The sequence below is a fragment of the Microtus oregoni genome, unplaced genomic scaffold (assembly GCF_018167655.1).
Source record: "Microtus oregoni isolate MIOR12 unplaced genomic scaffold, Mior012 000005F_ref0000423, whole genome shotgun sequence".
Classification (NCBI taxonomy): domain Eukaryota; kingdom Metazoa; phylum Chordata; class Mammalia; order Rodentia; family Cricetidae; genus Microtus; species Microtus oregoni.
In genome coordinates, this window is record NW_024543064.1 from 29,849,014 (window position 1) to 29,876,937 (window position 27,924).

The window sequence follows — 27,924 nt, forward strand, 5'->3', positions numbered from 1 at the left end:
CTTCTTCCTCTCTCCCGGGCTAGCGTTTCAGCCGGTGCTTCATTTCCGGTGGGGGTGCCGCGCCCAGTGAGGGCCCGGAAGTGGGTCGCGCGAAGACCGCTGGGCGGTTCTTGCCGGAAGTGGAGAGCGGCTGATCGCAGTCCGGAGGTGAGGCGGAACTCTTAAGGTGAGGGTTGGTGTTTGGATAAGGATTGGGGTGGTCTTTGGAGCCCACCCTTTCCTGGTGTTGGTAATGGCCTTGTTAGCCTACTTGTGTATGGGGAGCCCTGTAGAGGGGACCGTGGTTCTTCGGCGATCTCGGGTTCCTGGGTGCGGTCTCTTGAGGTGGGGCCGGGGTATCAGAATGAGCCGGGAGATCCCGAGGAAGCCACTTTCCTCTCGATTTCGCAGCACTGCCTACAGCCTCCGCTGAGGCTGGACTCTGCGAGACCTTAGCATTTCATTCTGATCGGGTCTCATTCCCATTGCACGGATGGGTAAATTGATCTCGGAGAAGAAAAGAATCTGAATTTAGAGAGATTTCCAGTTTCGGGTCCTTTCTACGTTCATTTCTTTGGAACCGCTCTAACTTGGGGTAGTCTTTCGATCTGGGCAGCTGCAGGTTGAAGGCTACCTGCTTTGTGGAACTAAAAAATAAATAAGTAAATTTTTGGAATGCCTGTTTAAAATAGTAAGCCCTGCGTTTACTTTCAGAGAGCTCCCCTTGCTCTTAGACTGCCGCTATTAATAGGAAGCCAAGCTTAACTTTATGGGAGGTGCTGTCTACTTCTGGATCCGAAGTCAGATGGTTCAGGTTGGGTCTGGCTCAGTCGTCCGGTGCCTGTAGCCGTAGGATTCCTTATTTAACTTTTTTTAATGCCTGGTTTCGCTCGTCTTTCACGTGGAGGTGTTTGATCTCTTCACAGGACTAAATTCAACAGATAACAAAATTGTGTTTATTCTGTGTCAGCAATGCGGAAGTTTGGTCCAATACAGCTTTGGAAAGTCTAGTCCTTGCCCCCGTGGAGTTAGCAGGGCAAAGCCGGTTAAGAAGTAGTTATAGATGTGTTGAGGGAGCTGTGGAAGGACGCAGCAGGAGAGTCAGAAACACTGTGGAAGATGAGATGGGGCTGAGGATATTTTAGACAGAGGTTAGTATCAGAACTGCCCGCTGTAGCTCTTTGTACTGTTCCCCTTGAAGGGAAGCTCCAGGGTGAGGCCAGACGGCACATTCATCATTCGCTAAGAATTTATTGGACCTTACTATGTGTGAAACACATTAGTTGAGGCACTTAGCCTTTGTAGCTAGGAATACACTTGTGGAGTTTACAGCATGGGAAGGGGCCAACAAATCAAGGATAGCTGAGTGTGTGTACTGTGTGAGCACAGAGTTGCTGAGAGCATAGAGGAGAAATATCCGAGCCACACTTCTAGGCAGAAATGGAGGACTTAAGTCTTTCAGGATTTCCTTAGGCATATAAAGAACGTAGAAAACACATCTTGAGGCAAAGAGTACTATGGGTACTCTATGGGACATAGAGACCTGAGCCTGTGGAAGACAGTGACCAGTCAGCCTTGCTCAGTTCCATTGTTACTTTGGAGAGAATGAGAGGTGCTGGTCACGTTCTGGAGGCTCTTGGAAGCATGCTAAAGAACTGGATTTTAGCCTGGAGGCTATGAGGGGTTTGAAGGGTTTTCTCACTTGGCAGAATGGGAAGGGACCAGACACTGCTTAGACCAATATGTAAAAGATGCTGCCATGTCAGGACTTGAACTAGAGAGGGGAAATGGAAATGGCCAGGAGGGGTTGTGTTTGAGCAGTTTCAAACTGGAGTCTCAGCCATATGTAGTGGTGCACGTCTGTAATGTCAGCACCTGCAGTTTGAGGCAGGAGAGTCACGAGCTGAAGACCAGCCAGGGGCAGATATCAAGGCTGGAATCCAGAGAACTGGAGGCTTGTTATTTCTAGGCGTGAAGAAGTAGTTGTAGTCTAGAAATTGTTGGTATTCTGGCCTAAGGAACCGGGTGGTACCATTCAGACAAGGAATGTAAAAGGCTCGAAGAAAGGAGGACTGAAGTTGTGGAGTGACCAAGCAGAACAAAATCCGGAGCCTCCCAGGTATTTGTAGTTCAGCCAGCCAGGCCAAAACATCTCATATGGTGGTCCAGGCAGAGCACCCTGCAGGAGTTCAGGTGTGGGGGCCGCAGCGGGGCAGCAGCGGGGCTGGTCTGTACTGCTTAGACAAGTACTCAGACCTGGAGTTGGGCAGAAACTGGGGCTGGGGGATCTGCCAGGTTGTTAGGGGCTTTCAGTGTCCAATCCGAATGGGTTTGGGTTTTAGTTTGTGGCTGTCAGTTTGCTGGTTGGGTGGGTCAGCTAGAAGAGCTTTCTGTAGTAAAGTATTTCCTAGTCTTCCAGAAATACTTCAGAGATCACCTGAGTATAACTGATGACTCAGAGAAGTTTAATAAAAATGGAAGCAATAAAATACTTTAAAGTATCACCTAGCCTTCAGGCCAAGAGGTAGCTAGCGCTGTAGACTCCCTTAGGGCATCCAGCTCTGAGGAGGCAGTGTTTGAAATGTTTCCATCCTGACTGGGACCTCTTCATTCATGTTCTTGGTAGTGCATGCAACTTTTAGTTGATTAAAAAAAAAAAAAACTGGGCGGTGGTGGCGCACACCTTTATTTTATTTTATTTTATTTTTTTGGCTTTTCGAGATAGGGTTTCTCTGTGGCTTTGGAGCCTGTCCTGGAACTAGCTCTGTAGACCAGGCTGATCTCGAACTCACAGAGATCCGCCTGCCTCTGCCTCCTGAGTGCTGGTATTTGGCGCATACCTTTAATCCCAGCACTCAGGAGGGAGGCAGAGGCAGAGGGATCTCTGTGAGTTTGAGGCCAGCCTGGACTACAAGAGCTAGTTCCAGGACAGGCTCCAAAGCTACAGAGAAACCCTGTTTTGAGGAACAAAAAACAAACAAACAAACAAAAAAAAAAAAACAGAGACTGAGCCTTTAAAGTTATGACTTCTTCATTTCAGTTTTCTGTGAGACAAGATTCATTGTGCTTAGAAAAGCAAATACAGAGTATTACTGGAAGTTAAACCCTTTGGTTTGAAATTTAATGCCAAGGTTTGAAATCTGAGGGCCATATACTTTATCTTACCCAGTGGTTGTGATATTCCTTTAGATACCATCATCAGTTTATCTACCACTAGCCTGTCTTCTGTTCCTGCCATTCCACTTTCTGCACCAGAGTGAGTCTTTGAAAATTCTTTAAAACGAATAGTTTTTTTAGCCTCTGTCCATTATTCGCGTTATTATTGAAAACTTCACATCCTAAAGAATCAAGTCTAAATTCCTTTTCCAATTTATGGTGTCTCCACGACTAGACTCTTAAGAGTTGTCTTGTGCTGTGCCATGTTGTGTTGTGTTTTGGAAGTGCTGGGTATTAGTCTGGGCCTTGCGCTTGCTTGTCTACCACTGAGCTGTAGCCGCCCCACTCAGACACTTACCTAAATTAATATGCACACTTGACTTTCTAACGCAGATTAGCATTTTATGTGAGTCATTTGTACTCCCTTATGCTTCTTATATTAGAACAGTTTTTTTCAGCCTTGGCACAGTTGACACTCGGGGCCGTCCTATAAAGATGTTTTGGCAGCACCCTTGGCTTCTATCAATTGCATGCTGGTAGCACTTCCTCAATTGTGACAACCAAAAATGTCTTCAGACTTTGCTAAATGTTCTATGGAGGAAAGAATTTCTCCTGGTGGAGAACTGCTGAAGACAACTCCGTAGGCGCTGGTGAGGTGGCTCATGATGCAAAGGCCCTTACTGCTAAGCACGGCCACCTGAGGTGTATTCCTGGGACTCACGTGGTGGGAGAGAACCGACTCCTGCAAGCTGTCCTCTGACCTCAACACATGCACTGTAGCATGTGCGCACCCACACAATACATAAGTGTAATAGACAGCATAGCTGTGCTTTCTTCAGGGGCTTCTTTCCTCCGCTTAGGGATCTGAGGAGGCTCTGTAGCTGCATTGAGCACATTATAAGCATTTCGTACTCTGGAACGAAGGAATCACTTGTTTTCATTGAGGCACCGGAAAGTTATTGTGCTTTCAAGAAAGTCCTTGGTTGTCTTCAAAGAACTTACCACCCTCCAGGGCATCCCTCTGTTTCAGTTATTACTTTTTTTTTTTAACATTTATTTATTTTATGTGGATGTGTGCCCAAGTGATGTATGTAAATCACACTCTTGCTGCTTGTAGAGGCCAGAAGGCAGCACTGGATCCCCTGGAGCTGGTTACGAACAGTTGTGAGCTGCCTGATGTAGGGCTGGCAACCTCAGGGTCCTTTCTGAGAGCAGCAAGTGCTCATAACTGCTGAGCCATCTCTCCAGCACCCCAGTTGCATCTTTTCATAGAGAAAGGCCAATGATTGGCAGGTGCTAGCAGCAAAGTTTGCGTTACTTACCTGCAGGTTAGCAGGTTTGCCTCTCCCAGTGCCATGGCTAATGTAAACTGCTTTGTTCATGTTCATACTGCTAGCCTGCTTGGTCTAGAGGATGGGGATTATAGAGCTGATAGGCTTGTAGTTCTTCTGTTTTTAAATTAGTATAACTTCAGCACTCACCATGAAATTATTTCTTCTTGATATACCATTATATAAGCCCAATTAAAAAAAAACAGCCAAAGCTCTGAAAATATTACTCTGCTACAGTGCAGCTTTGTTTGCCTTCTATTACCAGACATGTGCCAAACTTTTCCATTTGGCTGGAAAATAGTTGAAATGTTTAATGGAAGGAATAAGCAGCCTTGCTATTTTTGTTTGAGGTTCTTTTTTGGGGGGAGAGTGTTTCCGTTCTTTTTCCTCCAGAGGCCGTTACAATTCCTATATTTAAGTTAATTAGAGACTTAGAATCGCAGATCTTCTCATATCTCTCGTTGTAGCTGAATCATGGCTAAGGATGGATTTCATCTTTGAATCTATCTTTATATTTGTGAACAGGGAATGCTGTTCTATTAAAGCAACCATCCAGGCAGAAATCAGCAGTGTGGTTGTTCGCTGTGCAGTATAAACAAGGAGGTAACAAGGGCCTGCTGAATGTTCATAATACTCTTCTCAGGGTGAGGGCAAGGGGGCCCCATAGCCACACAGAGTTGTCTGTTAGCCCCAAACACTGAAACAGCTGGTTCCCCAGTCTGACCGCAGCTCTCGGCGATATTACCCGTTTCACCTAACACTCGTGGAGTCTCAGAGGACCATGGCAGAAGGGAATAGGAGACAAGCCCTGATATTGGGTTGGATCCCTTCCCTCCCTAGAAGATAGGCCTTTCTTTTCTCTTTTAATCTAATCCTCAGGTGGCAGTGACTTGGGCACTAAATGTCATTGGTATCATCAGTGAAACCAAAATCTTAGGGAAGAACAGTGGCTCCTCATTTCGGTTAGATTTAGATGACATCTTTACTTTGCAGAGTCGATTCTTTGGTTTCTGGGTTAAGTCAGCTGGCTTAGTCAGGGCTTCTATTGCTGCAACAAAACTCCATGACCAGAAAGCAAGTTTGAGAGGAAAGGGTTTATTCTGTTTCATACTTCCAGATCATAGTCTATCATTGAAGGAAGTCAGGACAGGAATTCCAATGACAGGAGCTGGGAATGAATGGAGGTCATTGAGGGGTGCTGCTTACTTGCTTGCTTACCATGGCTTGCTCAGTCTGCTCTCTTAGAGAACCCAGGACCACCAGCCCAGGGATGGTACCCCCCACCATGGGTTGAACACTCCTTCATCAATCACGATGGATCTTATGGAGGCATTTTTCTTAATTGAAATCCTCCTTAGATGGCTTTAGCTTGTGTCAGGTTGACATAAAATCAACCAGCACACCAGCCTGTAGGTAGGTATCTCCTATTAGCATGTCTAGAGTCTAGTCCTAAGGATTTCTGTATTGTTAGGGATAAAAGAAAATAATATAACTTTGTGGTAGCTTGAAAAAGATGTCCTGAGAGATAGTGTTCTCCCTCATCCCTTAACCCCTTTTTGAAACAGTGTCTCACTCTGTAGACCAGCTGGCCTCAAACTCAGATATCGGCCTGCCCTGCTTCCTGGTGCTGGGATTAAAGATGTTCTCTCTCTCTCTTTTGGTTTTTCGAGACAGGGTTTCTCTGTAGCTCTGGTGCCTGTCCTGGAACTAGCTCTTGTGTAGACCAGGCTGGGCTCGAACTCACAGAGATCTTCCTGCCTCTGCCTTCCGAGTGCTGGGATTAAAGGCGTGCGCCACCACCGCCCGGCAATAAGTTTTCCCTCTTTTTTTCATTCTAAAAAGTGATATTTTTTTTTAAAGTTTTGGAAAAAAAGGAGAATTTGCTGAAAAGTCCCTCACCGTAATGTGATAGCCACTGTAAATCTTTATTTGTTTTTCTCCTCAGTGTGTTCAGCTGCTCCCCATAACCAGGAACCTCAGGCGCAGTCACTGTCCATGGGTACATAAATAAATAGGTAACCCTGAGAGAACCTCTTGGTGCGGCCACTTCCACTGCATCGCGATAGTTCCTTTCTTTTTTTTTTTTTTTTGGTTTTTCGAGACAGGGTTTCTCTGTGGCTTTGGAGCCTGTCCTGGAACTAGCTCTGTAGACCAGGCTGGTCTCGAACTCACAGAGATCCGCCTGCCTTTGCCTGGGATTAAAGGCGTGCGCCACCATCGCCCGGCGATAGTTCCTTTCTTAAGATGAAGTCTCAGCAGGCATACAGAGGAAAGTCCAAGGACAGCTGGGTTATTAGGAATAGAGGCTGACTGGACGGTTGCTTTCATTTCCGTTTTATTTGAGTTGATGACTTAGAACTCCCACGGGACAAAGTAGAAACCATTTCTTAGGCCTGGCTCTGGAGTTGTGACCAGAGCTGCTGGAGTAGCCCAGCCTGTTGCCTTCTGTATGAGTTAATGAGCAGCAAGAAGTTGTTGGGATGAAGAGGTTGAGAGTTTTCACACGAAGCTCAGCGGCAGTATTTGTGTAGCCTGTACGAGGCCAGGCGTGGCTTCTGTCCCCAGTACTACAAAATGCAGAATGAGGAAAAAAATGCAACTTCTGCAAGAATCTCTAGCCATTTCTAGTTTTTCTTGGTTTCAGGCCACAAAAGAAATTGCTGGAGAATCAGGCTCATCCTTTCCTTCTGCTCTGCATGGTGATGTCATGAAGTTCTTCTTGCCAGTGACTTGTAAACATTATCTCCAGCCTTGATCCTTTCCCAGGCCCTCTTTCTAAATACTTACCCGACATTTTTATTCAGAAGCTTCGTCTTCTCTTCAGACTCCGTACATCCAAAATGAACATCATCTTCTGGCTCTCACTAGAACCGGATAGAACCTGCTACTGCCTTAGCCTCAACATTCTGAGCCCCCCATACCTGTAACTCTAGACTGCCTTTCTCTCCCTCCTCTGAACGCTGTTGTGCCTTCAGTCAGGCCCACGGTCACCCTTGTTCTCTGTCTGGTTCCTCTTGTCAGTGTGCCCTCCAAGGGCAGAGCTGAGAGCAGTGGGTGGGAACTGCAGGGAGGCAAGTTTGCCTCCATATAAGGAATACTTTGAGCTGTTAAATAGAATGGCTGTCCCAGAAGTCTAGGCTCTCCATCACTGAAGGTGCTTGGTCAGAGGCTGCCCAGCTAATTGCTAAGAACATTGAAAAGACTGTTCTGGCATCCAAGGTGATTTCTACAGTGACTTTTAATCAAGAGGCGCTGATTCTATGAAAGCTTTCCCTTTGGGGCAGGGAAACTATTTTAACCTTAAAGAAGAATATCCCAGTCCTTAATTTAGGTGCTAGTTATCCAGTTGCCTAAAGTTTGTAGGCTAATTGATGGTTTTCATTTAGTTTGAATGCCCAGGCACCAATTACTGTAGGGTTTTTTTTTTTTTCCATTGAAACATCATTTATGATGAGTTGGGCATGTTGGCACGTCTTTAATCCCAGCACTCCAGGCAGAGGCAGGTGGATCTCTGTGAGTTTGAGGCCAGTTTGGTCTACATAGTGAGTTCCAGGTCAACCAACACCACATAAGACCCTGTCTTGAAAAAAGAAAGAAGGAAAAAAAAAGAAATCTTTTTGTATTAACCTTTTTTTTCCTGAACAGCTAAAAGATGAATAATCTTACGAACTCTGTTTTTTTCTCTTTCATTCAAATCCTGTTCCGTTTACCACATAGTACCTAGAAATACTTTTCTTTCTTTTATCTTTTTTCATTTCATTATTATATCAAGCCAGACACTATCTGACTTTCCCTGGATATCTGACCTAGCTTGCTTAGCAGCCTTATTTCCATATGCCATACCCTATGCATTCTAGCCTTTTGTTTTTTTTTAAATAGCCTATTTCTATCACTTTTTAAAAGGATTCATTTTTAATTTTATTATTTTTAAGAAAAAGTCTCATTATGTAGCCCTTGCTGGCCTGGAACTTAGATCAGGCTAGCCTCATATAGATCCCTTAAAAAAATAAATGGGCTTGAAAGTAGGCTTGGAGAGATGGCTCAATTTATTCCTATGCCCCTCCCAAAAAAAACCAAATTTAGGGGACTAGAGAGATGGCTCAGTGCTTAAGGACACTAGCCGCTCTTCCAGAGGACCTGGGTTTGGCTCCCAGAACTCACATAGCAGCGCATAACTGTCTATAACTCAAGTCCTAGGGGATCTGATGCCCTCTTTAGGCTTTTTTTTTCAAATTATTTATTTATTTATTATGTATACAATATTCTGCCTGTGTGTATGCCTTCAGACCAGAAGAGGGAACCAGACCCCATTACAGATGGTTATGAGCCACCATGTGGTTACTGGGAATTGAACTCAGGACCTTTGGAAGAGCAGGCAATGCTCTTAACCTCTGAGCCATCTCTCCAGCCCCCCCTCTTTAGGCTTTTTGGGGCACCAGGTATACATGTACACAGACATACATGCAGGGAAAACACACACATGAACATACAAATTTTTAAATATTTATTTATTATGTATACAATATTCTGTCTGTGTATATGTCTACAGGCCAGAAGAGGGCACCAGACCTCATTACAGATGGTTGTGAGCCACCATATGGTTGCTGGGAATTGAACTTAGGACCTTTGGAAGGCAAGGCAATGCTCTTAACCACTGAGCCATCTCTCCAGCCCCATACAAATTTTTTATTTTATTTATTTATTTATTTTAATATTTATTCATTTATTATGTATACAATATTCTGTCTGTGTGTATGTCTGCAGGCCAGAAGAGGGCACCAGACCTCATTCCAGATGGTTGTGAGCCACCACGTGGTTGCCGGGAGTTGAACTCAGGACCTTTGGAAGAGCAGGCAATGCTCTTAACCACTGAGCCATCTCTCCAGCCCCCCCCCCCCCATACAAATTTTTAATTGAAGGAAACTATTCATGGTGTGGGTGTTGGTTCTTTTTCTGACTTGTGGGTCCTGGGTATTGAGCTCAGGCTGTCAGGCTTGGTGGCAGGTACTTTTACCTTCTGTGCTGTCTTCCTGGTCCTAAAATTACATATTCTAAATAAGAAATTATTTCACTTTTAACTGGTACTTACTTTTAGGATATCTCTATATAAATATGGTTTGTGCCTGAAAAGGCAGGACTTATTTTTAGGTGAACATTATTTTTTGTGAGGTTTTGTAAAAACAAGCAAAGAATGATAAGAAGGAGAAAACCACTTCCCCACAGAGATGAAGAAAGGAGAGAGGCCAGGCCTGTGTTTAGATATTAGTAGGTAGGGTGCCACTCAAATTGTTCATCTATCCAGAGGTCTGCTTTTGGATAGCCTGCTGTATTTTTAGCTCCTGTCTTTTTCTAATGCTGGATCCAAAGTCAAGCTATGATCCCAGCCCCATGGTGACAACTGCCTGCTGGTTCCTTTCTCTCTCTTTTCTTTTCTTTCTTTCTCTCTCTCTTTCTCTTTCTTTCTTTCTTTCTTTCTTTCTTGTGTTTGTCCATCCGTCTGTCAGTCCATATCTTTGTTTCTTTTATTCATCCATCCATCTAGCTAGCTGTTGTGTGTGCTCGTCCATTTGTCCATATGTCTGTCTGTGTGTGTCCCTGTCCATCTGTGCAGAAGCATGGGGATTAAAGGACAACTTGCAGGAGTGTTTTTTCCCCTTTATGTGAGTTCTGGGGATCTAACTCAGGGCATTAGGCTTGGTGGCAAGTGCCCTTATTTGGTGAGCCATCTCATCAGCTCCTGCGTTTGGTTATTAAGAAATGATTTTAGGCCGGGCGGTGGTGGCGCACGCCTTTAATCCCAGCACTCGGGAGGCAGAGGCAGGCGGATCTCTGGGAGTTCGAGGCCAGCCTGGTCTACAAGAGCTAGTTCCGGGACAAAGCCACAGAGAAACCCTGTCTCGAAAACCAAAAACAAAAAAGAAATGATTTTAGGGGACTGGAGAGATGGCTCAGAGATTAAGAGCCTGACTGCTCTTCCAGAGGTCCTGAGTTCAGTTCCCAGCAACCACATGGTGACTCACAACCATTCATAATGAGATCTGGTGCTTGCTTCTGGCATACAGGCAGAACGGTATATATGTAATAAATAACTAAATAAACACTTAAAAATATTTTTAAAGCCAAGGCGGTGGTGGCGCACGCCATAATGAGATCTGGTGCTTGCTTCTGGCATACAGGCAGAACGGTATATATGTAATAAATAACTAAATAAACACTTAAAAATATTTTTAAAGCCGGGCGATGGTGGCCCTCGCCTTTAATCCCAGTACTCGGGAGGCAGAGGCAGGCAGATCACTGTGAGCTTGAGGCCAGCCTGGTCTATAAGAGCTGTCCCAGGACAGGCTCCAAAGGGTACAGAGAAACCCTGTCTCGAAAAACCAAATACACACACACACACAAAGAAGAAATGGTTTTAAACCTCTGTGTGGTGGCAGAGATAAGTGCGCAGTATCATGAAAGTACATACGTGGACACGCTCTTTTAGGTAGGTGATATCTTACCTGAGTCTTAAAGGACAATAAGAGTTCCTGAGATAGGGCAAAGTGCAACCAGGCCAATAAGTGAAAGAAGACATGGCTTTTTATAGAAATGCAAGAAAGTCCTGGTTGCTGTAGTGTGGTTGAGCTAGGTGGAGTGAGCTGAAACCAGGTGAGCACAGGTGAGAATGAATGAAAGGCTCGCTTAGGGAAAGGCTCTTTGGACTTCAGCCTGATGCTGAGGGCAAAGCTAAATGGGATCAAATAAAAACATGTTAGTTTTATGGGTCAGGGCAATAGTTCGTGAGTAAACGCTCACTCTGCTCAAACCTGTTGCTTGAGTTTGACTCCTGGAACCCATATTGGAAAAAAAAAAACAGATGCTGGATGCTAGAGCTCACATTTGTAATCTAGGCATTCTTACAGCAGGGTGGGAGGCGGAGGCAAGAGAGTCAACCAAAGATCACATACATGATGCAACTGCAAGAAACACTGAGAGACCCTGCCTCGAAACCTCCTACCTAGAAGGAGAGAATCAACACCCGAAAATTCTTCTGCACCCCCCTCCCCCCATATCCACACACATCTACACAAAATAAAAAATAGGTCCTGATGACATGAGCCTGTGAGATGGGGGACGTGCGTGGTGCTGAATTCCAGGGAGACTAGCTAGGAGGTTACGGCAGCAGTCACGGAACGCCTCAGAGGTTTCTTCTAGTCAGGATGAAGGCAAGGGACATCCATCTGTTCTTGAGATATACAAAATAGAGGCTGTAATGTGTTTATTTCAGACAATATTTCATGAAGCTGACGGTTTCCAGGTTACAGCTTGGGCAGTTATGTGACTGCTGGGCAGTGCACACTGACCGGGCAGTGCAGGATCAGTGAGACAGTGTGGACAGGGATTGCTGGGAAGATGAGGGGTTGTATTTCAGTTTGAGGTGCCTTAGGGACAGTCAGGTATAGATGTCTAAGTGGAAGGTGGCTCTGAGTTAACTCTGAGTCCCAGAAGGATGGCCTGACTTGGATGTGCTGCTCTGAAGTTTTAACGGATGGTGCTTGCGAGGGGGTTGGGTGTGCTTCTACAGTGGCAGCAGTTGAAGGCGGGGGACAAGTGGACATGGCCACCCTGAAGGGGTGTATAGGGTGAGAAGTGTGTCTTGCCGGAAGTGGTGGCTCACCTGTAATCTGAGCTCTTGGGAAGAGAGAGTTGTATCATTTGGTTTGTCTTTCAGTCCTTTTGCTTCTGGACATTCCTTCCCATAGCATGTCAGATCTCACCCTATTCCCACAAAACAAACAGAAACAACCCCGAAGCCCTGGGGTTCCATGTTTGGTTAGTGGGAAGAGATTCGCTATAAATAGTAGCCTTAGCCAGGTAGGTGGTTCATGCCTGTAATCTTAGCATGTGGGAGGTGCAGGCAGGAGGACCTGGAGTTTAGAGTCATCTTTAGCAACTTGGGAGTTGGAGGAAAAATGATTTCTTTTTTTCTTTAATTATGTGTATTTGTGTATGTGTCCCAGGGGCCGGAAGTCACTGGATCCTCTGGAGTTGGAATTCCAGGGAGTTAGGAGCTGTCTGAAGTGGTGCTAGCAACAGAACTCAGGTCCTGTGAAAGAGAAGTACACACTTTTAACCATGGAGCATCTTTCTAGCTCCTAAAGAGTTATTATTGAACTTTTAAAATGAGTGTTCAGGGCTGGAGAGATGGCTCAGTGGTTAAGAGCACTGGCTGCTCTTCCTGAGGACCTGGGTTCAATTATCCACCCACATAGCAGCTCACAGCTATCTGTAACTTCAGTTCTAGGAGATCTGACCCCCTGTTGTAGCCTCTGAAGGCCATCTACATACATAATGTACTTGTAAGCAAAACACCCATTCATGTAAAATAAAAACCAATCTTAAAATAAAATGATACTAGTTTTCAGAGCTGTGGTAGCACGTACAGTCCTACGCAGTTTGTATTGCGTTTTCTGTGTTAGCGCTGGCCTCACTGGTTGCCTTTGTGTGTGACAGAGCACATTGTACAGTTGAGTGCTGTGCATGGATGAGAGCTTCGGGATTTAGTTTCTTCCCCTAGATTTATAGTGTGGATCATATGTGAGTGCCCTGCCCAGAATGGAGCAGGGAAGCAGGATGGCTATTGCTTGATGCTTTTGCTAACGTGAGGGAGAGCGAGTGTCTGCTGTCCCCGGTCTCTGCTTGTAAGTAGGGTTAGATCTAGAGGTTTATCCGCTTCTTCAGGTCAGGAAACGGAAAGGCTGCGTTGATTTCTCACACTCTTAAATAACGTTTGGTAACAAGTGCCTGGGTCCAGAGAGACAGGACCTGTAAACAGAACAGACAGGGGCTGTATTGTCTGGTGAGCTGCTTATCGCCTGCACAGGGAGACCAGTGTGGAAGAGGGAGATACCTGGTGTGCCAACTCTGATTTTGTGGAAGAATCACAATTGTTGTGGGAGTCACTGAGTCGGGTCAGCTTCATTTATTTGAACTACTTAATGTTTTGATTAATCGGAATTTAAGTCAAGGCTTTAGCTGAAATTCTGCACTCACAGTTACCTTGTATGGTGCAGATAGGAAATACTTCACACGTGGGTGTGTAGTCGGGGCCCTTGTCCCTCTGTGGTTGCACAGTGTGTATGGTTCATAAAGAAGGACTGCACACCTCCAGCCTAACCTGCCAGGGAGTGAGTGATCTGGATGGGAGAGTAGAGTAAGAGTCCAATTAGATCAGCAACTTTCTCCTTCTTTACGGTCTTAGACAGTGAACAAGGCTGGTTCAGGAAGGGACAAGTCTATAACAAACCGTCAGGTCTGTCCTCTTCTTCCTGGCTGCATATCTAGACCCTACCCATTCTCTTTGGAGCCTGGCTCAGATGGCAGCTTCATGATAGCCTCATCTGATCTCCCAGCTGATGCATTCGCCCTTCTCCGAAACCCCATGCCACCCTGTCTGCAGCTTTTGTCATCTTCAGCTTTTCCCATTCGCTGGGTAGTTGTTAGTGTATACGTTAAATACCCTCTCTCAACCTTCAAGTCAGCAAGGATGCTATTTATCTTGGTCTATGACGTCCCACTGCAGACAGCAGAAAGTTGGGGTTGGGGTACAAACATATAGCAGGAGATCTGAATGTTGGCTTCTGTGGTGATCAGTGACTGGAGACATGTCATTGACTGTCGCTCAAAACTAAATTTCAGTAGATAAGAATTCAGTAATGGGTTGGGGGTATGACTAAGTGGGAGAGTGCTTGCCTAGCATTGAAGACCTGGGCTTCCCCCACCCCAAAGGAGTATTGTTATTATCCCAGATAGTTGTAGGGGTGGCTTAACCTGAGAAAATTTGTATGACCATACTTTGTAAATTCTAAATTTCCACACAAATATTTGTTAGTATATGCTAAGTACTCAATAAGTATTTGAATAAGATTTGCATTAGTGGACACTTTTTCCTGAGTTGTTTTCTTACGTAATGAAGTCTGCTTAGTTTTGCAAATTTTCTAGATGACTTTCCCACTGTATTTTATTACTAAATTATCCTGTTCCGCAGAACTGGCATCCTTCTCACCCCATGTGGGTATAATATTAAAATAGCACATAACATCTGATCTGTTCCAGCAGGTGGAACATTATGGCCGACATGCAAAATCTTGTAGAAAGATTGGAGAGGGCAGTGGGCCGCCTGGAGGCAGTGTCCCACTCCTCGGACATGCACTGTGGCTACGGAGACAGCTCTTCAAAAGGTAAGCCAGACCCGTCGGGGTGCTTGTGTTGTCCCTGCCTCAGTTTCTGTCCTGGTGAACTCTCTTCTTTAGAGCCCACCTCCCTGACTTAACGTAGGTAGTTCATCTCCTGTGAACAGATCAGGAAGGAAGTGACTTGGCACAGGGAGGTCTGTGGTTAAGTAGTTTTAACACAAGAACTTCCTGCTTGTGTAATGTTCCTGTCCTTTAGCAGAATGACTTTAGTCATTCTGTCAAATGATAAATGATATTAAAGTTTCTTATTTCTAAATGATTTAGCCGATTAACCCTTTGCCGATACAGTAACAGACACAGAGCGCTGGAGCTGAAGGAATCCGGGGGTGAGGGGGGTCATTATGTTTCTTTTCACTTCATAGATGAAGAGCATTAGCCTAGAGAGGAAGGATGTCACAGAGGCTGTTAGTGATGGCGGCAGAGACAGAGCTCTGCTGCCCGACTGCTGCTCTAGTTTTTTCTGCACTGTGTCTCCTTGACTTTCCCCTTTCAAGAACCATCTCCGGTCTGGGGAGATAGCTCAGCAGGTTAAATGCTTACCAAACAAGCTTCAGAACCCGAGTTCAGATCCTCAGACCCCACTTAGTGCTGGCCACAAGGGCATGTGTCTGTGATCCCAGGACTCCGTGTTGAGATGGGCAGCAGAGACAGGAACTTGCCTCCTTGGGAGCTCATGGGCTTGTCAGCCAGGTGTGTGCAGTCCTGAGCAAGAAGGGTTGCTGTGTCAAAGCAGATGGCAAGGACAGAGACCTGAAGTTGTCCTCTGATGTCCACATACGTGCCAGCACACACCACCCACGGAAGTTTTTAAGCCTTCTGTTGCGTGACTGATGGTTCCTGTTGTGTGTCTGCCTCCCCAGGAGCCGTTCCATATGTGCAAGCCTTTGACTCGCTGCTTGCCAATCCCGTGGCAGAGTACTTGAAGATGAGTAAGGAGATTGGGGGAGACGTGCAGAAACACGTAAGGATGCGGGCCTTTCTTTTCCTTCCTGTGTAAGGACTGGCGTCTTTCCTCACTTCTTCACCCTTGGCTTACGAGCCCTCTGGAGCCTCCTGACTCCTTTTCTTCTACCTTCTTTGGTCTGGGCACAGAAACGATTTCATTTTTCTAGGCTCCTGTTTTTATTACATAGTCTGTGTGTTTCTTTTATGAGAAAGCTTATTTGTTCATAAATAGAGCCGTGTTCATCTTTGTGGTGAAGAACGCATTTGTAGTGTTATCTTCATGTTATATAACCAAGCGGGGGGTGGCTTACTCAAAAGGCTCATTATCCTGATTTAGCACTTATGAAGCCATGCTTGATAGTTATTAGCTAATGCTAATATGGGTTACTTTCACACTTATAGTCCCCTGTGAGAACCAGAGTAGGCAGTGGCAGATGCCTGTCCTCCCACGCTCCTTCATGCGCTGCCTCCCTCATTGTCACCACCACCAGCACATATACATCCCACACTCACATATACGTTCCGCTTCTCTGGGGCCAGCACCTTTCTGCTGGGGCACTGAATGATCATCTGGGAACAGTAACCATATGAGGACCTTTCTAGCTGGCCCTGAGCCCCTTGTACACTAGCTGTTGGCAGTGTATAGAACTCTCAGCTCTGTGGAGCTTTGGACAGTTCTGTAACATTTGGGAAAGAACTTAAGAAATTAAGTTTTTTTTTTTTTTTTAATGCATCCAGGTGTTTTGCCTGCATGCATGTCTGTATACCCCTTGCGTGCATGGTGCCCGTGGTCTAGAAGAAGGCATCAGATCCCCTGGAAGTGGGGGTAAGGGATGGTGTGAGCCCCGGTGGGTTCTAGGAATTAACTGTGGGTCGGTCTCTTGGAAGAACAGCTGCAGCTCTTAACTGCTGAGTCCTCTCCAGCCCCTTGAATAAAATTTCAAAACATATGTCATTTTTATCTTTGAAAGTACAGATCCAGATGTATGTAGTAGCTCCTGCCTGTCATCCTAGTCTTGGGAGACTAAGGCAGGAGGATGCCACAGTCTTTAGGTTTCCTTAGGTAGGCTAGAAAGTAAGACCCCATCTCAAAACATCAAAATTAAAGTAAGGAGCTGGAGAGATGCTGCTGCTCTTGCAGATGGCTCGAGTTCTCTCCCCAGCCTCCACATCAGGTGGTTCACAGCCACTTACGGCTCCAGTCCAGGGGGTCTGCCGCCTTCTTGTGGCCTACATTGGGATCTGTACACAAGGAAGTGTATGCATACAGAGACACATGGATAAAAATAAAAATAAATTTAAACACATTTTCATGGGCCTGGGATATTATTAGCTCGGTGGTAGAGCATTTGCCTAGCACTCACAGGCCCTGGGTTCTGTGCCAAGCTCCTCACCAAACAAACCCCAAAGCACCTCATATGAACTCACTGACCTGCCTTCACCTAAGCTGTCGTGATTATCCTCATTTCTAGCCCTGGCGATCTGACCTTGACAGTTCCAACAAGAACAGTAGTAAACTGATTCTGGTATCTGTCCCTGAACTCTAGAATCCACAAGGCAGACAGCATGCTAGGCTTGGATACTGCCAGAGCCTGTGGACGTGGAAGTTATACTTAGCAGGACCTCTCCAGTTGTCATGTGTCATGGATAGCTGATTGTTTTCTCCTGCAGGCAGAGATGGTCCACACAGGCCTGAAGTTGGAGCGAGCTCTCCTGGTTACAGCTTCTCAGTGCCAGCAGCCAGCCGGTGTAAGTTCATTACAAGGTGGTTTAGTTTGTTCTAGGGCTCAAGGCAAACTGAGAAACCTCCAAGCGGCTGTCACAACATGCTCTAATAGACCTATCATACTTGTAGTAATACCCAGTCATTCCGCATCGAGCGCCCTCGAGGGGAGGTGCCTTGGGTAGTTACCGGTCCCTGCTGACTTTTGTTTTCTGCCATTTTGTTCATAACTTGAGTTGCCCCTGGGACGTTGCTGCTTCTGTCAGCAAACAGAGGTGGTTCTGGTTTTATGATGGGTGGGCAAGGCTGTGGTGGGGCACCCAAGCCTCTGGAACTTTCTTTACTGCTTTCTCCCTTTCTCCTTTACTGCTTTCAGAGTCTCCCTTTAACTTGACATTTACTTCAGCATTTTGTGCTACCAGATGTGGAAAGTCAAGTTAGAGAAATGAGGGTCTTCTCAGAAGGAAAGATTCTTCTGTCCTAGGCTTTCCTAGTCATAGAAGCTTATAAACAAACCTTGCTGAAAGCTAGAGTAAAACGCTTGATCCATGCTATGCCTAAGTGATGTGAAAATAATGCAGGGTAATTTAAATGTCTGTCTTCAGTGACGAGTATCTTATCTAAGTCTTCTCCAAGCTCATACTTTCTTAAATAAATAAAGCAGCCAAGATGATTGTAATGTTTTAGACGATTATAATGTTTTAGACGATTGTAATGTTTTAGACAAGGGTTAGCAAAGCCACAGGTTGCAAGGCAATCTGACCTGCTCCCCATGAATGGAAAGAAGTTTCTTTTGTTTCCTTTTTTTTTTTTTTTTTGGTTTTGTTTGAGACAGGGTTTCTCTGTGAAACAGGCCCGGCTGTCCTGGAACTCGATCTGCAGACCAGGCTGAATCAAACTCACAAGAGATCTGCCTGCCTCTGCCTCTAAGTGCTGGAATTAAAGGGCCTGGGTCACTACTGCCCGGCTGGAAGTGAAGTTTTCTGGGAACAGATATTTACTGACTGGTCCTGAAGAGAAGACGTTCTCAGGCTTCTGTTAGGCTGTGTGCATGTAGGAGCTGAGAACTGACGTGTTTAGGAAACTTAGTTTTGAAGGGAGGATCAAAAAATGGAAACATGAGGTTCATCCATTTTGCTAAGCAGCTTGGAGAGGCAGCATCACTGACAGCATTTGACACCAGATCTCTATTCAGCAGCTGCTCTGTGGCGCGGGGTGCCTTGAGGACAAAGGAGAACCCAGACAAAGCCACAGAAAAAGGAAAGCATATTTGCAGCAGGCTTGGTATTACATTGTTAATTCTAGCATTTGGGAGGTAGAGACAGAAGATCAGGAGGAGTTTAAGGACATCCTTTGTTACGTAAAGAGTAGCCTGGGCTGCATAAGACCCTGTCCCACAGAGAAACAAAGGAAAGGAAGAACATTCATGGGTCCAGTGACAGTTTGCAGTGCTGTGTATGGTAAGGTGCCAAGATTGCTTATAGGGACACATGATATCGACACTTGCAGTGGCTGCACGTGAAGCATTTGCATAGGTGGAAAAAGAGAACATTAGTAAAAAGAAAAAATAAAGTGGCATCTTCTTTTAGCGGGTCAGAAGAGACAAGTGGCCGGAATGGTGGGCTTTCCTGGTAGAGAATATGGATCCTGAGCACAAAGTCCCTCCTGAGGAGTTGAAACTTTATGCAGAGGAAGGGTGTGAGCAATGTCTTAGCGATATGACTCAAGGCAGGAAGGCAGGAGGGCTACGAAGCCTAGCTCTGTGCTCGTTGTAGACCGTAACAAATTCTTGCATCATCTGGTATTTTGGCACATGGTTATAATTCCAGGCAGGAGTATCTGGAGTCTAGGCTACGTAGAAGAGTCTCTATAAAGAGGGAGAGAGCTTACCTTCAGAATCAAGAGTCGATGAGCACACACAGCTCTTATAGAAATACTAACCACAGTCTTTCCTCATCTCTCCTAGAATAAGCTTTCTGATTTGTTGGCACCCATCTCGGAGCAGATCCAAGAAGTTATAACCTTCCGGGAGAAGAACCGAGGCAGCAAGTTTTTCAATCACTTGTCAGCTGTCAGTGAAAGCATCCAGGCCCTGGGCTGGGTGGCTCTGGTAAGAGGGGAAGGAGCGACTAAGGGCAAGGAGTTACAGCTGCCGGGGCTCTTGGTCACCGGGGTCACCGACTGCTTCTTTCTCTGCAGGCTGCAAAGCCCGGCCCCTTTGTGAAAGAGATGACTGATGCTGCCATGTTTTACACAAACCGCGTCCTCAAGGAGTACAAAGATGTGTGAGTCTGCCTCTGCCCTGGTGGCTCCTGTGGAGGGCTTCCGAGCTGGCTCTCCCACTTCAGGGCTGTTCTGTGGGAAGCTAGGTGGATCCCAGCTCATAGAAAGTACATTTGCAGGCAGGGGCCTTCATTTCTTTTCCGCCCTGAATGCAGACACGCTTCAGCTTCTAGTCTTTAGTTTTAGTTTTAGGGGTTGTGTTGGAGATAACATGGATTAATGCCTTTTGAGTTGCCCCTCTTTTTTTTTTTTTCTGGTTTTTCGAGACAGGGTTTCTCTGTGGCTTTGGAGCCTGTCCTGGAACTAGCTCTGTAGACCAGGCTGGTCTCGAACTCACAGAGATCCGCCTGCCTCTGCCTCCGGAGTGCTGGGGTTAAAGGTGTGCGCCACCACCGCCCAGCTGGGAGCACATTTTGACAGAAGGCACTGGGCTCATGCAGTCCTTCAATTCCATGGCAATACTTGAGTAATCTTGGCTCCACTGTGACTCCCTGCACAAATGTCTGCCTTTACCACTTTGCTACTAGGTTCTGCCTATGATATATTTTTAGAAACACATTTCTGGTCCTAAAAAAACACTGATTAAACACTGCTGCCAAAGATAGAAATAAACCCACTGTCCCTGTTCTCCTGGAGTTTATTCTAGTTAGAATAAGAGAGTAAGGTTTGATTTTGGTTCTTTTGTTTTGTTTTGTTTCGAGACAGCATTTTTCTTTGTAACCCTGGCTCTCCTGGAACTTGATCTGTAGATCAGGCTGGCATTGAATTAAAAAATCCACTTCCTCTACCTCCCAAGTGCTGGGATTAAGGTGTGCTCACTATGCCCAGTTTTTTTGTTTGTTTTGTTTTGTTTTAAGATAAACATCATTGATAAGAGGCTAAAGAGATGGCTCAGCAGTTGTGAACACCAACTGCTTTTGGGGAGGACTCTTGCTTTGATTCCCAACACCCACCTGGAGGCTCATAACCATCCAGATCTCCAGTCAGGGAATCCAACACCCTATGCTGGCCTCCTCTGGCATCAGGCACACACGTGGTATATATACAAAGATATAGGCAGAACATTCATACACATAAAATAATTAAAAACAAAACTATTATTGTTGAAAGGGAAGCTGCCATTGAGCAGAGCCTAAGAAATGCCCCAGCAGGAAGATGTGAACTCATGGATGGGAGGGGTCTGGAGTTATTATCATTCTCTGAATTTTTTTTTCAATTTCCCCAGGGATAAGAAGCATGTTGACTGGGTCAAAGCTTACTTGAGTATATGGACAGAACTGCAGGCTTATATCAAGGAGTTCCACACCACTAGCCTGGCCTGGAGCAAGACGGTTAGTTAGTTCTCTTCCTTTCTCTTTCTCTCCAGGATAACCTTTGAACTTCTGATCCTCATGTTTCCCCTTGCCAAGTGCTAAGATGGCAGGTACATCCCACCACGACAGCTTTTAAAGAGTGCTGGGGTTTGAACCCAGTATTTAATGTACACCAGGCAAGCATCCAGCTGAAGTCCATCCCCAGGCCTGGATGCTAAATACTGATCAGGGACAATGGCTGGTGCTGGAGGACAGATACAGATGAAAGAGTCATGCTATCCTAGCTTTCAAGGAATTAAAACATACAGATAATAAAGGTGCATCTGCTCCCTTGCATGCACATGTGAGTGCATGCGCACACACACAGACTCACAGACACTACAAATGCAAGGCTCTGGGAGTCGGTAGAGTACTTCACACATGTGTTATCCCAGGGGATAGAGATCTGAGGATCAGGATTTCAAGGCTATGCCTCTGCTACATAGTAACTTCAAGGACAGTCTGGGATACACGAGATCTTGTCTCAGAAAAGAAAAAAAAATGTGTAAATAAGTGTATCAGCCCATATCACAGCCAGTCAGAATCTATTAAAAAAAAGAAAATGGAAAGCCGGGCAGTGGTGGCGCATACCTTTAATCCCAGCACTCGGGAGGCAGAGGCAGGCAGATCTCTGTGAGTTCGAGACCAGCCTGGTCTACAAGAGCTAGTTCCAGGACAGGCTCCAAAACCACAGAGAAACCCTGTCTCGAAAAATAAAAACAAAAACAAAAAAAAAAAAAAATGGAGAGATGGGGCTGGATAGATGGCCCAGCAGTAAACAGCACTGGCTGATCCTGGTTTTGATTCTCTAAGCCCATAGGGCAACTTTGTCTATAATTCCAACACCCTCTCTGTCCTCCCTGAGCACCAGGCACACATGTGGTACACAGATATGCATGAGGCAAGATACCCATGTACATAAAATAATAAAACCAAAAAGTAATTTAAAAATAAATTAAATTTCAAAAGTACCAAGACAGACCTCTATTATAAATTACTAAGCTGAATGCTATAATAAATACCCAGAGCACAACAAATAAAGAAGGATGACTGTATTCCCTGCACTTCCTATTCAGGGGCCTGTGGCAAAAGAACTAAGTGGATTGCCATCCGGACCCTCCGTTGGATCAGGTCCCCCTCCACCCCCACCAGGCCCACCTCCTCCTCCAGTCCCTACCAGTTCCAGCTCCGACGACTCTGCTTCCCGCTCAGCGCTGTTTGCACAGATTAATCAGGGGGAGAGCATCACACATGGTGAGTATTTTGGCAGGAGCAGTTGTTAAAGCAAATTGTTTGGATTAGACTCCACCAACCAGACACAACAGCTATTCTAAATCAGAACTCTGGCTTGCATGTGGGAACATTCATTTGGGGTGCCACTTGCCTTCAAGTTACCCAAAGGGATATCAAACTTGAATTGAGTTGTGATTGAAGGGCCAGTGAGGTGGCTCAGTAGGTAGAGGTGCTTGCAGCACAAGCCTGGTAGTCAGTCCCTGGAGCCCACAAAGTGAAGAGAAGTGTCAGGTTGTCTGCTCACCCTCACAGGCACACAGTGCATGAGTCCCTCCTGCCCACAAGAATCATTCTTAATGAAAGACCAGCTAGCTCAGTGGGTAACAGAGCTCACCCCCAAGCCTGACTGATGGATTGCGTGTGACCCCTGAGACCCGCTTGGTGGAAGAAGAGATCTGACTCCTGGGAGTTGTCCTCTGACTCCCTCTCCCTCCCTCTAATAAATGCAAAAGTGAATACTTAATTTTAAAGAGTAGAAATTCAACATGGGTAATGACAGTGAGTCACTGGGCAGCATGAGCAGCAAGCATGTCCAGGGCACCTTCTTAGCCAGCTCAGCGCTAGCAGGTTTCCCGGAGCCTGCGCCACATGGTAAGTACTGCATGGTCTCTGAAGTCATTGTTTCGGGATGCTAACATCTCAGAGGATCTATACTTGCCTCATGGGAAATTCGCATACAAAGGACTACTGTTACAGAGAAAGTGAACACTTCTCTACCTAGCTGGTGGAATTCTAAATTGTACAACCCTTGACTAAGAATGTACCGTAACAATATATGAAACAGTCATAGACTGTTATTTATAGAAGCCACTAGTGATGTGGTTAGGGAAACACAGCATTAGGGGAAATGCTGTTAACTGAGGTGTGGCCTCTTGATTGCAGACTGCAGCCATGTTACACTTTTTCCACCAAAGGAACCGTGTAATGTTTAAGGAGCAAACAATCTAGTATGTAACTACTACCTCTTGGAACAGCTATGGGGATGCATAGATCCAGCTCCGCTGAGGAAGGTAGATTGCACGGTCCTCCCACCAGCTGTAAGGTACTCACAAAACAGCTTCTACCTCAAAAAGTGAATATATTAGAACCACAAGCAGTGGTAGAGCTAAAACTGGCACTCACTTTTGGTTTATGTAGTTAGCATACTTTTGCCAGCCTGCTTACCAAAAGAAAAAAAAAAGTTAAAAAAATGAGTTGTTTTTTTTTTAAATTGAATATTAACAATTTGTATGGCTGTAACCAAATACAACAGTATGAGTAGAAAAAGACTAGATCACAGAAAAGAGCTGATAGATAAATAAACTCTTCCCCATGCTCCTGTAAGCAAGCCTGATGAAGCTCATGTGTCACACATAGGGACGTGAAAGTAGAAGGGGCTTGTGGGGAAGGAAGGGAGCAGCAGGAGTGGAGGGGGACAGCAGAAGGTAATGGGGTGAATATGATCAAAACATATTTATACATGTATGAAAACCTCACAGTGTAACTTTTTTTTTTAATCACTGTTTTTTTTATTGAGAAAATGAGAAAAAAAAAACAAGTTTCCACCTCCTCCCAGCCTCCCATTTCCCTCCCCCTCCTCCCACCCTTCTCCCCCTCCTCCCACTCTTCTCCCCCTCCCCCCACTCCTTTCCCCCTCCCTCTCCAGTCCAAAGAGCAGTCAGGGTTCCCTGCCCTGTGGTAAGTCCTAGACAGTGTAACCTTTTATTATGTGTAATTAATGCATAGTAACAAAATGCCCAATGGGCGGTGGTGGCACCTTTAATCTCAGCACTCAGGAGGCAGAGGCAGGCCGATCTCTGAGTTCGTGGCCAGCCTGGTCTACATGAGCTAGTTCCAGGACAGATTCCAAAGCCACAGAGAAACTGTCTCAAAAAAACAAAAAGAAAAAGAAAAAAAACACCAAAATGCCCACACTTGATTAGGAGGGGTTGCTATATAGGAGGCTTTTTTCCTAGATTTTCTTCACTGTGACATAATTTCCTCTTTTTATTATGACATACATACATATTCTATGTGTATGTACTTGACACATACCTTTCTAGATTGTTTTTATATATTTGCATATTCTTGTTCCTTCCTCACCTTTGACACACACAGCTGTCTTTGTTTTGCTTTTTAATAAAACCATATAACCAAGAGGACAAGAGAAACCATAAAAGCACTTCTCCAAAACTGCTTGCAAGATGGTCTCTCCCGAGTTTGGGTTCTTGAAGTTTCTGCTAAGGACTAGTGATAGCAGGCCTTGTTTATTGCCTCAGCCCCAGCTCTGGTATGAAGACTAGGAACAAGGTAGCTGTTGTGTGTTCTTACAGCCCTGAAACATGTATCTGATGACATGAAGACTCACAAGAACCCTGCCCTGAAAGCTCAGAGTGGTCCAGTTCGGAGTGGCCCCAAACCCTTCTCTGCACCTAAACCCCAAACCAGCCCCTCCCCCAAACCAGCCCCAAAGAAGGAGCCAGCTGTGCTGGAACTGGAAGGCAAGAAGTGGCGAGTGGTGAGTTAAAGGGGCTGGACTCTGGGGAGGGGGCGGAGCAGTGGTGCTTTACCCAGAATTCAGCTGAAATGTGCAGGGGATGGCTTATAGCGAGGAACAAAGGTTTGGGCTGAGGTGTTGGTTTTGTGGATGTGTGCTTTGTGCTAAGAATCCTGGGGTGTGTCTTCATAGGAAAACCAGGAGAACGTTTCCAACCTGTTGATTGAGGACACTGAGCTGAAACAGGTGGCTTACATATACAAGTGTGTCAACACGACATTGCAAATCAAGGGCAAAATTAACTCCATTACAGTAGGTGAGTCCTTCTTGCTGCCCTAGGCAGGTTCTGACCTAGAGCCCCAGAGGGCTAGAGTCATTTCCACGTCTTTGGAAGTCCTTCCACTCTGTCCTTTGCAGTTACACTGTTGATCTGCTTCTTCTCCTAGATAACTGCAAGAAGCTCGGCCTGGTGTTTGATGACGTGGTGGGCATTGTGGAGATAATCAATAGTAGAGATGTCAAAGTTCAGGTAAATGATATCTCGGCTCCTCCTTTTGGTCCCTGATAGATAATTGATAGATACAGCAGACTCACAGATGCTCCTTGGGCAGGAATCTGATTCTCCAAAGTCTGTAAGCTGAGCTGGTTTGCATGTGGCAGAAGTCGGCTCTTTAAGGAAGCTCTTTCCAGGACTTAGCCCGGCCCATCCATTTCTAGTAGCTGTTGGGGGGTGGGGGGGGGGTGTTTGTGAAATAGTGCAATCACTTAAAACAGTGAACATTCTCTCCGCAGCTTAGTCTACCCTTCTCTGCTAGAACTCAGTTGTCTTGGTTTTCTCTACAGGTGATGGGAAAAGTGCCAACCATTTCCATTAACAAAACAGATGGCTGCCATGCTTACCTGAGCAAGAACTCCCTGGACTGTGAGATAGTCAGTGCCAAATCTTCTGAGATGAACGTCCTCATTCCTACAGAAGGCGGAGATTTTGTAAGTCCTCTCTCTCTCTCTCTCTCTCTCTCTCTCTCTCTCTCTCTCTCTTTCTCTTTCTGTGCCTCTTCCTCAGCCTCTTGTACTCCAGGCCGGCCTGGAGCTCTTTGGTGATCCTCCCGCCTCTGCCTCCCACATGCTGGGATATAGCACAGGGCCGTTTCTTTGCTGCTGAAGATTGAACCCAGGGCTTTGTTGCATGCTAGGCAAGCGCTCTACCAATTAAGTTATATCCCTGAGGAACTTGACATTAAAACCGGAAGAAACGAGCTGAGCCTCTTGGTATACACATGTATTCCCTACATTCAGGAGGCTGAGCTAGGAAGATTTGAGTTCGAGGCCAGCCTGGGTTACGTAGTAAACTGTCTCTTGAAACCAAAGACTTATGGAATTAGAGAAAGCTATTTGATGGACATTTTGCATTCTGTAGGTAAATCCAAAACAGTGCACACAGAAGCCAGGTAGTTCTGTGAAGTGACTCCAAGGGGAGGGTCATTCCTGCCTTTCTCAGCTCACTGAGAGTCAGAGGGCCCCCCCCCCCCAATCAAGCTGGTGTCTAAGGCTAAGCCTGTCAGGGTCGTAGATCACCAGAGAGTGGGCAGCACAGTGCAGCATGGCTGCTGGTGAGGTTTGTCTCACACCACCTACACAGCTCTCAAGGTTAAGTGGAAGCCGGGCGTTGGCAGAAGTGTGAAGTGTGAAACAGAAACCGCCCAGCTCATTCTATAGGCAGGATTCCAACATGTTACCTCCTGAGTCTGTTGATTTGTGGATTTATTTGGATTTATTTTATGGCTGAGTGTTTTGTCTGTATTATGTAGTTGCACCATATGTGTGACTGGTGCCTGAGGTCAGAAGAGGGTGTCAGATCACCCGGAACCAGAACTACAGATTGTTGGGAGCCACCCTTGGGTGCCGGGAATCAAACCCAGGTCTCCAAGAGCAGCCAGGGCTTTTAACCACTGAGCCATCTCTACCTCCATCGACTTGTTACCTCTTTTTTACAGAACGAGTTTCCAGTCCCTGAGCAGTTCAAGACCTTGTGGAATGGGCAGAAGTTGGTCACCACAGTGACAGAGATCGCTGGATAAGCGAATGTCCGCGGGTCCTGCGCCCTCCCCTTTCACACCATGGGATACAGCTGTATGGAGACGGTTCTTTTCTAGATTTCCTCTACCTTTCTGCTCTTAAACTGCTTCTCTGCTCTGAGAAGCGCAGCTACCTGCCTTCACTGAATATACCTCAGGCTGAGAATGGGCGGGACAGCAGGTCAGTGGATCTCTGGCGGGAAGGTGCATGGCTCCGCACCAGCGCAGCTGCACCATAGTCCATGCTTAAGAGCTGCGGGCCCAGGCTGGAGCTTTCAGCTTTGGGGGTCATTCTACCAACAAACAATCCTTGGGGGGAAACATCCTGGAAACAAACAGATCAGAATGTGTTCTAATCTAACAGCCAGCATGGCGGCAGCAGGAGCCAGTGTGACTCCGTAAGGTTCTAACCAATCTAATTGTTCATCGTTGAGAAGTGAGGCCAGGGTTGCACTGGACCAAAGGCTAAGGCTTGCCACTCAGCATTCTAAGCAGACTTGTTTCCTAAAAGCATTCCTTCATTCTGCATTCCATTCTGGGTCAGCCTCAACCACAAAGTAGCAGGCTTTCTGCTCTCAGCTGCAGTAGCAGTACCATTTTTGAGGGAAAAAGTCTCAACCCTTTTTTTCTCCCTCTGGGATGACCACCTTGGTTCTCACGGGGCCAGCTTAAAAAGCAAAGCAAAGCAGCACACCATTCCAAGGAGTCTGGTGGTCCTCTTCCCTGCCCATGCCCGTCATGCTCGGCAGCTTAGCGCCTCACTGCGGGCCCCTGAGCAGGGCGAGACCTCCACCGCAGGTTGTCTGGGTCTTGATTTCCGTACGAATCTTGCACAGCATTGCTATTGTAAATCCCAGCTCTCCCTCTAGGACACACTGACCAAAATATGCAACGTTTTTTGTTTTGTTTTTGGTGGGAAGAGAGATTGTCCTGTGACTTCTGCCCGTTTCCTGAGGCCTGTGGAAATAAACCTTTATGTACTTAAAGTTATACAGAAAATAGAATAAAGTTAATACCAAACTTGTTCAGTTATTCACCTCATCTGTACTGAGATGTGAAAACACTGGAAACGACAC

General features: G+C 45.9%; 1 protein-coding gene across 4 annotated transcripts; it reads left to right on the forward strand.

Annotated features, from left to right (window-relative positions):
* On the forward strand, nt 1–27,872 carry Cap1 (cyclase associated actin cytoskeleton regulatory protein 1). Of its 4 annotated transcripts, none has more exons than XM_041651686.1 (13): nt 1–147; nt 14,565–14,686; nt 15,562–15,662; nt 17,318–17,395; nt 19,336–19,479; nt 19,569–19,654; nt 20,878–20,983; nt 22,081–22,258; nt 24,610–24,794; nt 24,966–25,089; nt 25,220–25,302; nt 25,617–25,760; nt 26,768–27,872. In XM_041651686.1, the coding sequence occupies exons 2-13, from the start codon at nt 14,575–14,577 to the stop codon at nt 26,849–26,851; spliced, it is 1,425 nt and encodes a 474-aa protein (XP_041507620.1). In that variant the 5' UTR covers nt 1–147; nt 14,565–14,574; the 3' UTR covers nt 26,852–27,872. The 4 variants fall into 4 exon arrangements, with proteins under 4 accessions (XP_041507620.1, XP_041507618.1, XP_041507617.1 ...); XM_041651684.1 differs by having other exon boundaries at nt 5–166; nt 14,562–14,686; XM_041651683.1 differs by having other exon boundaries at nt 6–166.
* Nucleotides 27,873–27,924: the final 52 nt, after the last annotated feature.